The sequence below is a fragment of the Pelmatolapia mariae genome, linkage group LG1, assembly GCF_036321145.2.
Source record: "Pelmatolapia mariae isolate MD_Pm_ZW linkage group LG1, Pm_UMD_F_2, whole genome shotgun sequence".
Classification (NCBI taxonomy): domain Eukaryota; kingdom Metazoa; phylum Chordata; class Actinopteri; order Cichliformes; family Cichlidae; genus Pelmatolapia; species Pelmatolapia mariae.
This window is the reverse complement of record NC_086227.1, coordinates 26,385,364-26,396,664: the sequence shown is the minus strand read 5'-3', so window position 1 is coordinate 26,396,664 and position 11,301 is coordinate 26,385,364. Positions and strand designations below refer to the sequence as shown.

General features: G+C 39.6%; 1 protein-coding gene across 1 annotated transcript; it reads right to left on the bottom strand.

Moving 5' to 3' along the window:
- Nucleotides 1-519: 519 nt before the first annotated feature.
- On the bottom strand, nucleotides 520-10,388 carry rab4a (RAB4a, member RAS oncogene family). The gene is made up of 8 exons (XM_063477368.1): nucleotides 10,239-10,388; nucleotides 8,155-8,235; nucleotides 6,551-6,665; nucleotides 5,812-5,874; nucleotides 5,419-5,573; nucleotides 5,212-5,307; nucleotides 4,731-4,876; nucleotides 520-3,466 (listed from the first exon to the last, which is right to left on the bottom strand). The coding sequence occupies exons 1-7, from the start codon at nucleotides 10,252-10,254 to the stop codon at nucleotides 4,761-4,763; spliced, it is 642 nt and encodes a 213-aa protein (XP_063333438.1). The 5' UTR covers nucleotides 10,255-10,388; the 3' UTR covers nucleotides 520-3,466; nucleotides 4,731-4,760.
- Nucleotides 10,389-11,301: the final 913 nt, after the last annotated feature.

The following is an 11,301-nucleotide window of genomic DNA, read 5'->3' as shown; positions in this document are numbered from 1 at the left end:
GCTTTTATTACCATTTGGGTTAGGTGGATCGCATGAAAGATCTCTGTTTTACCTACTATTTGATAACCAGGCTCATCTCATAGAGTATGTCCAGAGCACGGCTATCTCATCTGATTTCAGAAGCTAAGCAGGCTTTTCAACATTGACACTGGACATCTAAAGTGCAATAAGTGGTCAAGAAGATTAGAGGACTGCTATTTAAATGCAGTAAATATGCACATGCAGTACTGTACGTTACAGCTGTGAAACTGAGAAACTTCACTGGTATTCACACGTTCTATATCATTGTTTCAATATTTCAGATTAGATCCAAAACAAGTTTGTCAAAGTGGGAACGTTTTTCATATTTGATTGATTTTATATTGAATGACCCTTTACTGAATCTATGACTGTTATAACTAAAATGAATCCTCTGATTTTACCTTTGACTATATTCCATCCATCAGAGCTCACAAAGCTCATTGAAATGGTGTGTGCTTGGTTAAAGATTGTAGGGAAAAAGCCTTGTTTAGTAAAGACAATGCTGGATTTGTAGTAGTATTTATTTTAAAAACATATGCCTTTATCATACATAATAAATTATAAATCTATGATATTCATAATGACAGGAAAAAAGGACACACATAAATACAAACAAATGACCTGATGAGAGAAACACATGATGCAGAACAACCAAAGCCACCATCAGATATCAAACACCGAAGGATGGGAAACATTTGAAGTGTCTGATTCAAAATCCTCATTTTGAAAAGGCTAATATCTAAAGCAGGGGAGTTGAACGTATGGCCCGGGGGCCAGAGAAGGCCCCTCGTATGGCTTTGGAAAATGTGAAATCTTCACAAGGGCATAAACTTTGGACTCTCTTATTATTGTTAGTATTCCATCACATAACAGAAAACCTTTTTTTCATGTTTCACTATAGAAATTTCTGGTATTTTTTGTGTGTTTTTTGGTCCACAATAAAAACATATTATAAGTTAACAGAAAATGTCTGTTTTTTTAATTAAATGATAAGTAGGTAACTGGGAGGTAATGAACTGCCAGTGGTTTTCCTGTAATTTACGCCTTTATATTTTCAACTGTAAGCCTGTATGTTATTAGCCATTAGCTTTATTGGTCTGACCTACTTGATATCAAATTGAGCTATATGTAGCCCAAAATGTAAAATGGGTTTGACACCCCTGATCTAAAGTATATCTGAGCTGATGTGACGCGTGAATGCTCTGATGCAAAACACGCCTCATAATCGTTCCCTCTGACTTAACATGGTCAAAGTTAACAACAGGAGATAACAAGGAGTAAAGCACACACTGGATAAGCCTCAAACCATTGTTAAAACTTAAAAACTAACAAGTTAGTATGACCCCACATCTGGCAGCAGTCAGCACTCATGTAAACAGGCAACATTTACATACGACAGATCAGTCATTAGACTTAAGTGGAAAACTTTGGATAAAGAAAGTGTTACACCAACGTTTTACTCAGTTGCGGATGCTGACTTGTGAATTCAAAGATGTAACTTCATTTAACACAAATGAAAGCCCAGTGTCTACTCAGAACATGTCAGGCTTCCTCTGTTTATTATCTGTGAGCTTGTCAAAAAACAAAACAAAAATAACAAATAAAAATTTGTTCCAGAATCTTTCCCCTCATAATTCCTAATAAAATCTGAATCAGCTTGTCCTCTTTAACAAAAAAAAAAAAAAAAAAAATTATACAGAGTACTGCCCATCACCAGTATCCTGCTACAAGTTGCCAGTGTATAGTCGCTTCAAATGATAATGATGCAGTGGAGCATGAAGCAGATGCTGAATATGATATCTATTATAATATACACATAATATCTCTTCATAATGAAATACTCTGATATTTTGTTTGAGAAAACATGCGTCAGTCTATTTACAGAAACACTGTACAGGTACAGGGATGCTTTAGGGGAGACGGAGGAGAGAAAAAGGGGGATGTAAAAGTGTGTGTGTTTTTCCTGCAATATCATATCAATATTAAGGTGTTGCCCTGGGACCATCACTGTTACTGATTACTCATGCTTTTTAATAGAGAAATAACATCGTTAAAGACTCTGTTTTAGGAAAAGATCCATGTTTCTGCTAATTCTAATAAAATATGGTATTTTTCCCCTTTCTCAAAACACATTTTTACGATGAAAATGTAACAGGTCATGGAAGTACAAATATTTCCATGTTTGCTTTTGCTTGAAACACCCACCCGTCTTTTGAGAAACAAATTAAGTGTTTCTCATCCACTCATTTCCTGCTGAAGGCCATGATAGCAGCAGTCTAAGCAGAGATGCCTAGACCCTCCCTGTTCCCAGCGTCCACAGTTTTTAATGGTCCAGCTGAGAGATACAATCTCAACAGCTTGTCTGAGGACAGCCCATAGGACATGCATCAAACACCTCAACATGGAGGAGCAGTGTTTCTACTGACTGAGATCCTTACTCTATCTCTAACAGACCCCATACACTATAGCTGGGGAAAGTTCGTCCACTAATTCTTTAGTTCAACACCTGCAGCTTGTGGCCACAGGTGAGGACAGGTAGATTAATCTGCTTCAGTCTCAGCTGAAAGCGGGTAATTCACCCTTTTACAGCCTGGGGTCTGATCTGAAGGTGCCAATTCTCATCCCATCCAACACTCAGATTTGAACCATTCATCCACCACAACCTCATCTTTTTTTCCTCCTGTGACATCAAACCTATGACATCACATCCTATGCATAATTATTCAGTTGCAATGATGGTCTGGATATTTTAAGAAGAATACAAACCGTGATATCAGGTGAATAAAGGGAGTGGAGGTGGCACACAAGAAGTGCAAACTGCACAGCTACACAGGTGACTGTTAGTGGTGTGTTTGCAAATGCAAGCATGGAGTTAGCAGATAATTAGAGCAAGAGAAGCAGAGGACCTGTGGAAGGGAAGGGACTTAAATTAGCATGTGGTCAAAGAAATATTTCCACAAGATGAGAAATTTTTTTTTTCTGAGAAAATCAAGACCACGCATCAGTACACTAACTATCAAGCTGGAGCCAGGGGGCAGTTAGTTTAGCTCAATCTAAAGGTCTGTGCAGCTCCAAAAATCTGTATTTAGTTTGTCTGTTTAAGTAGCTGGAGGGTCGACTGGAGCAAGTGGGAAATCTAAAATGTGGTCATTTGGGTTGGCAGGTGTGTGGACGAGAGAAGTGTTGGGGGTGGTCTTGGTTGGAGGGACAGTTTGGTCCAATAGAAGAGCAGACTGTTGGCTGATCTCTGGTTACCTTGGAGATCTTTAAGTTCTGGGAGGGTGCGTGGCAGGGAAGTCTTTTGAGCTATCTGCATGGCAACAAGGTTCTGAGGGGTCCGTGCAAAGGTTAGGGGTCAAAGGTCGGGGAGAAGTCACCAGCGTAGCGATCTGAACCCCACGTTATCAGGTCTCACATGGCTGTTTTTCTCCTGGTCTTCACAAACCTGCATATAAAACACACAGATGTTGCAGAAATACACAAAAGCTTATCAATATCAGGCTGTCCACCCAGTAATTAACAAATTTCCCTCTTTATCATAAAGGTTAATAAAGGTTATCTTAATCAGCTCTCATCATTATGAAGCAAGAAAGAATTGCAGAGCTTTGACCAACTAGCTATTACAAAAAATTTGAATCTGCCACTGAAAAAAAACAACATTAAGTCAAAATTGAATTGAGGTTATTTTCTCAAATTATTTTTTGACTCATCCTCATCAAACACCAGCAGTTCCAGAAAAAGAGTCTCCTGTGTCTTTAAAGACCCAGCAGAGCAGAACCACTAGACTCAGTGATCGTTTCTCCCTGGAGTCTCTTCAACTCTGGTGATCCTCAGCTACAACTCTGACACTTGGAAACTGACTTGTCATTTACACTGTAAATATACTTCTTGCTCTTTTTTCTGTTTCTGTCGCTCTTGATGTGTTTTATCCTCATTGGCCTGAACAGGGACCAAAAAATTAAAACTGTAATTTCACTTCATGTAAATACATGTGCTGGAATGAGACTTAAAAAAACCAAAAAAAAACCCCAAACTTGAATCATTAAACATTTCCACTTACTCGAGAGTCATAGATGAGATCATCGCTATTAATCAAGCTATTTTAAATATCTGCTGCTGGTTTGGTTTTTAGCGCCCTGAGGAGTACTTACCTGACTTCAAATGTAGGAATCAGCAAAACTGCTTCATAGTGTTCTGCTGCTAATAATAATAATAATAATAATATCATGCAAAAGCAATAATCTGACATGTAAACAGGGAAAACTGTCAGACTGCAGCTGGAACTGTGGTGTAACGACTTTCTATCAGCGATCAGGCATCAGTGCAGCCAAAATCTGGTGCAAATAGTGTTGGACACCAGAATTTCTAAGTTCATCTTATTGTGTAATATGTAGGCAATAACATACAATAATGGAATAGCATCCACCTTTTACTTTATGACACTATTTAAATATTACAGCCTTCATGATTAGTGTCCTGGACAATCATAATGAAGGCTTCCTTTCAAATGATGGGTGGATCAAGTGCGCAGAAGCAAAAATGGGCACTGACTAAATATAGAATTACTGAGTCTGCACATCTGAGAGACACTGCAGGGAGCAGAAGGCATAATTTCAGCTTCTAAACACAGGTTCTCCTTATTTGAAAGCCCTCAGAAACCTTTTCTTTTTAATGCTGTGTAGACAGTACAGACTCAGGACCCCCCTCACCTTGTCTGTATGTGTTACAGGACACGTCCACTAGCAGCCGCATTCCTGGGTGCCCTGTGGCTGAGCACGACGAGGAGAGCGAAGCTGTCGTAAAGCAGCGTCGCCGTATTGGATACCTGAGCCCATCCTTTCTGGATCCAGCTCCCCTGAAACACAAGAGATCACATGAGTGAACAGTCAGCGAGATAACCAACTTATACCTATTGTGCTTAGTTTACTGACCGTTAAGAAAAGGGTTTAATCATCTATATAAGTACACCGAGTTTGTCCCTTTGCTAAAGCCTTTTGTTAAAGTTTGACATTTCCTGGAACAATGCTGTAGGCCAGCTAGTTAATGGGTTAGCTGTCTGGGCTTCTAAATGATGTAAAAATATTTTGTTTCTGACTGAGGTAGTGGTGTTAAGATATATACAGAATCCTGTGGATTGACAGAATAAGAGCTGGGGTTCACACAGCTATGCGTGTTGAATACAGCTCATACCTGACTCTATCTTGTTGAGGATTTTCCGAGCACACTGGACAAAGGCCTCTTCAACGTTCTCCCCTGTTAGAGCGCTGGTCTCCAGGAACATCAGTTCTGTAATAAAACACATTATAATAAATAATAATTCAATAATTCTTTGAAGTTGATGGTCTACACATCTAACAACAACAGGGATCCTTCCCAATAATCAGCTGCTGGTCTTACCGTTCTCCTGAGCGAAGCGGGAAGCCTCCAGAAAGGTGACCTCCCTGTCAGCATCCAGGTCCTTCTTGTTCCCACACAGGATTATGACGATGTTCTGACTCGCCAGCATCCTCGCGTCACTCAGCCATGTGGTCAGAGCGTTGTACGTCTCTCGACTGCAACAAAAAATAATAATAAAAAGGATGGCAGGTAATGACATGTTACAGTTTGGAACAGATGTGGGAGCTAATTAGAAAACAAAAATAAATTAGAGGCTTGAAACACAGAGCCTATCATATTTCTCAGTTTGTGCATCCTCAATTCCTCTTAGTCTTAGGCAAGAGGGTGGAGAGAGGAGAGGAGGAGGAACAAATTAGAGAACTGTGAAAAGCCTAGCATCACATTGTGTGATACCTGGTGATGTCATAGACCAGCAGGGCTCCTGCTGCTCCTCTGTAGTAGCTCCTGGTCACAGACCTAACACACAGACACACACAGATTAGTAGACATACATTGAGAACAATCAGGAAGTATACAATACATTCCCCCTGAAGAAAAGAAAAAACATCAATGCATGTGTGAAAACCATTTAACTCCTGAACTTTGTAGAGACCTACATAAGGATGCAAATGTCTGCTGCAGTTTAATCAGGTTGGTCTTTAACTTGCTAGCGCCACAGTCCACGTGAGCTGGATTGTGGCAATGCACAGACAGACCTTCTAACCGTCTGGGGCATGCATCACTAGTGAGTGGGTGTCATGTTTGCTGCTCAGTGCACCCTCTGTTCAGACAGCTGCATTCAGCCAGGACAAAACAACAGAACCAATTCCTGGCGAGTGCTACCTCAAAAAAAAAAACCAGGCAATTCTGGAAAATATCGTTACCAGATTGTCCTTAAATTGCTATAGCAGCTATAGCAGAAAATGGAATAAATAACATAATCAGAAGCAACAAAACTATTCCTGTTTTACTCAGGACATCAATTAGGCAGCCCAGTTTAATAACTGCAGCTTTTTGAGCTCTCCGTTACCTTCCAAAACTCCTGTGTCTGTTACTCTGGTCTTTAAGCTATAGTACTCTTAGCTGAATGTCTGCAGCATAACAGAGATGACTTGTGTGCAAAGTGCATATTCACGTTGGGCTTTTTTCCTACCTGAACCTCTCTTGTCCTGCGGTGTCCCAAATCTGAAGCTTGACCATTTTGTTGACCACGCTGATGATCTTAGAGCCAAACTCGACTCCGATTGTGTGGTTAGATTCATCCTTGACTAGAAAAAAAAATAAATAAATAAAACATGTAAATGCATTAATATTATTAAATAAGTGGGTTTAATAGTGATAATATGATTATCACTGTGTGGCTGTAAGGAAAACAACTGTTGCTTCTGCACTTCAATGAAAAAGAAACCAATTTCAGCATGTGTGGATGAGACAATGATTTTCTTTGAAGTTTTTCTCCTGAAGTCTGGTTGTAGGTTTTGGTTTCACCCTTAAAAAACAGAACCAATCATAAAAATCACACATTTAGAAGTTGTTTTTTCATAAATGTATCCCTTCATGCCTTAAAATGTGGTTCAACCTGGTGTAAAATTTGATGTAGCTTGATGTCACTCACACTTTTGCCTCCTTTCGCATCTGTGAATATGAAATTTCATTCCGATCTCTACTGACACCCACTCCTCCACTGCTGGTGTGCAGTTCCAGCAAATCGGTTCACCTCTGACTCTGCTCACACACTAACACTGCTCTACTTTACACAATGCCAAGTTAACACCGGAGTATTTGAGCTCTACATGTTTGAACTGGAAAGTCGTTCTCAAGAAAAACAAGGGGAAATTGACCACATGTCGATATATCAGATTGGCTCAGACTGGCAAATTTCAAATACACTATATTGCCGATAGCATTCACTCCCCCATCAAAATCATTGAATGTAGGTGTTTCAGTCATTTCAAATCCCACTGGTGTATAAATATCAAGCACCTATGCCTGCAGACTGCTTCTACACACATTTGTAAAAAATGGGCTGATCTCAGGAGCTCAGTGAATTCCAGCGTGGTACCGTGATAGGATGCCACCTGCCCAACAAGTCCAGTCTGAAATTTTCTCACTACTAAATTTTACACAGTCAACTGTTAGTTGTATTATAACAAAGTGGAGGCATTTAAGAACAACAGCAACTCAGACACACAGTGTCTAGAAAAAAGAAAAAGTCAATTTTGTCAATCACTGCAGACCTCCAAACTACATGTGGCCTTTAGATCAGCTCAAGAACAGTGCATAGATAGCTTCATGGCCACACAGCTGCATCCAAGCGATACATCACCAAACACAACTTAAAGCGTCAGTTGCAGTGGTGTAAAGAGCACACCGCCACTGGACAAGTCTGAGTTTGGTGGTTGCCAGGAGAACAGCACTTGTCTGACTGCAAACTCTTAATGCTTCAGCATATCAAGACACTTTGGACCATTTCATGATCCCTATTTTGTGGAAACAGTTTGGGGATAGCCCCTTCCTGCTCCATGCACACAGTTAAATCCATGGATTAAGAATGCAGTCATATCCATTGATTTGACTGCTTATTTCACTCATGAAATATGGACTTAAAAGGTTGAAAACTTGATTTCCATCCTAGGAATCTTTAACATGTGGAAATTACTGGCATATTTACTGTCTCATTTGCCTGAAGAAATTCCCTAATGTAGTGCTGTAGTTTACAGTAAACAGTCAGGAGCGTGATGGATCTTTCAGACTTACACCTCTTCTCTATGAACTGGTGCAGAAGACAGGATTTCCCCGTTCCAGCATTCCCAATCACCAGGAATTTAAAGAGGAAATCTGCAAAGGGAAAAGCAAAGACACACATTACATCAGTTGGGCTATTATTATCAGACTATATGAAACTAGTTGCTATAGACGCTAGCTAAAACGACAGGAAATTACAAGGAAAATGTGGGAAAAGCTCAGTTACTGTAGTCTTAGTTTGGTATTTTCCAGCTCGTTTTTCTTGTCAATTTAGTTTCACTTCCACAGTGAGTTTGCTCATTTCATTTTAGTGTTTAGCTTCAGTGCTAGCTTTCTTATTTATTGTAATCTGGGTTGTGCTTTTCAGGGGTTCAGAACAGATATTATAATACAAACACAGGCAGTTAGCTCACAGTCATTCCAAGCCTTAATAACCAAATGTATCAAGGCCTAATGAAGCTACATGTGACAACAAACTAAATAAGTTTAGTTTAATTAGTCAATGTCACGTCAGTTAGTCCATCTTTAAAAAACAGTTTTATTTTTTAGTTTTGTTTTAGTGAACTGTAATAACTTGACCTGAGAGATAAAACTCATCCTTCAGTTGATCCACCTACAAACTCAGTTGTTCTTAAGGAAAGGAAACAGGGAGAAAAGGTTGAGGTATGCCAAATTACACAAGAACTGGACTGAAACTCAGTGGCAGTTTGGGATCATCATCCTGATAGAAATCAGAAATAAAGGCAGTCAAAATCCAAAGAAGAGCTTTGAATGTCCTTTGAGAAGCCCAGAGAACTATTCCTGAAGACTACTTAAAGAAATTACAAAAACCTGTCTAACAGAGTTCAGGCTGTGCTGAAGAATACCAAATCCTGACTTTCACACTCATTACAAACTCTGTTTTTGCCTTATATTCTGTATTTCCATATATTTTTGCATGTTTCAAAGAAAGTGCTGCACCTATTTCTTATTTTCCTTGCAAAATATAAACAAATGAGGGTGTGGCTCAAGTTCCGTAAACATGACCTTTCAAAATATTCTAGAGAAATCAGAGACTGTAGCTTCATATATTTTGTAGCTCATTTAAATGTAGTTTTCCCCCACTTGAGTGGTGAGAGTTACCGTCACTGTTGTGAAGTCCAGTAAATCCAGTAATCTCTGCAGTAGCCTTGCAAACACCCGTATTTACCACCATATACTCCAGTAGTATTATTATAGCTAAAGAGGACTAGTACATTTTTTTCATACAAGACAGAAAAGAATCACCTGCGATAAAGTACAATGCAAAATCAAGATGCCGACAAATCATATCACCACATCACCACAGTCCAGCACAGACTAAATTGTGGATTATATAATGATTTTAAGAGTAGTAAACTAGAAATTTGATTTTTGTCTTTAATTTTCTTGGCAGGTGTTCCAAATGGGTTTCAGATATATAACTGTGACAAACTGTGCACATCGGCTCCCAAAATCCATTTATCAGTCAGGCTCTAGCATATGCTGCACAATACTGTGATGCTTTGGCCATAATAAACAGATGTTTAACAACAAACAGCGCCTGGCTGTTAATTAATTAAGCACCCCCCCTCACAAAAAAAATATTGTGGAGGCTTTGATGTAGGCAAACAAAAACTACAGTCAGCTGTTCTGTGCAGCGGAGGAATTCATCCACTATTAAACCACTAAACTAGCAAAATAATCATTATTTTGGTGTAAAATGGTCAAGCTAAGAAAACAATGCCTCATATATGACTGTAATGTTGCAGCTCAGTCAGATATTACAGCTGCACCAAGCCCCAGCCAGGTGTCAGCTTCCCCTGTCTTTTTCGATACCCTCCGGGGAGCTTTGTAACCTTGTACCGTGGGTACATTTTTTGCACACGGCGACACTAAACTCTGCTGTACAGCCTTTGTGGGTTTCCTTACGCTGACGAGGCAACTTTTAAGGCCAGCAGCCTTCAGCGGCGGCTCGGTTAGCCTGTCAGCTATCTGTTTACGATGAGAAAAAGCTCTCTGGGCACACCTGCCCCATCCCATCTCTGAGGCTACGGGAGGATGATAACGGTGGCCGCCGGTCAAAAGTGCTTTCTTACCGTACGACTCCGACATCGCCAGTGTGGCGGTTTGACAGCAATAAAGAAGGGAGGGAGAAATGCGAGTTGACAGATGGTTAGCTAGCTAAATAAAAGGAAAATACTCCTGTTGGTAATTTCCGCGGAGTCCAGCTGATTTTCCCCTCCGACTTCCCGTACGCGGTTTGTTTCAAAATAAAAGCCGTCTGTGCTCCTAACCGAAGAACCGTTGGATCACTGTAAAGTCTTCAGGCAGCCGCAGGGTGGCGCTGTGTCTGCTTGAGACTTTTGACACAGACTGCTGTTTGGGTCACTTTTTACATGTGACTAAACGAATAAATATTAATTCTTTTATTTTGAAATTGGATGACTTTTCCTAAGGGGATCCCTAAACCATAAAAAAGAAATATTTTTTAAAATTTATGTGCTACATATTTCTGTACACTGAGACTGCTCCAATCAAATTTGACCTGTCCCGACTGAAATTAACTTTAAATCCACCAGTGTAGGTCAAATCAAGGAAAATGTCATATCTGTGTGCATTATTAATGGGACAGTGGTAATAAAGGTAAAACTATATGTGTTCCCATCACTCCTGTCCCAAATCTCTTCACTCTCAAGTGAAGAGGCACTGTTGCCTCACAGCTGGTTTGGGCTTAGCTGTGTGTAGTTCACATATTTTTCTTTGGGTACTCCAGCTTCTTCCCTTACTCTGAAGACATGCATTTTCGTGCACTGGTGATTCTAAACAGATCACGGATGTAAGGTAGTTGAAGTTTATAGAATAAAGTCCTGCATAAATGTGTAGTTGAAAGTGTTTTGAATCATCAATAAGACTAGAAAAGCATTATATAAATGCAAGTGTATTATCTGAAAGTGCTTTGCACCTGCAAGCATAGTACACAACGTAAGTTAACAATGCAACAATACAAAAAAAAATAAAAATCAATCTGTGGAAGCTCTACTTGAGACTAAGAGCAAAATGGTTAAGCAGACAAAAGCAGAAATTAGACCACAAAACTAACTGAGGGTTTCATATGATTTACAATTTCACCTAGTCTAGCAACAGAAACCACATGAAGTC

Bases quoted from the DNA above. Each gene is read 5' to 3' on its own strand.
- rab4a (XM_063477368.1), bottom strand. The intron at 6,666-8,154 runs GTAAGTCTGAAA...TTTTTTTTCTAG, and splicing joins CCAGTTCATAGAGAAGAGGT to TCAAGGATGAATCTAACCAC. The intron at 4,877-5,211 runs GTATGAGCTGTA...CTTGTGTTTCAG, and splicing joins CCTCAACAAGATAGAGTCAG to GGGAGCTGGATCCAGAAAGG.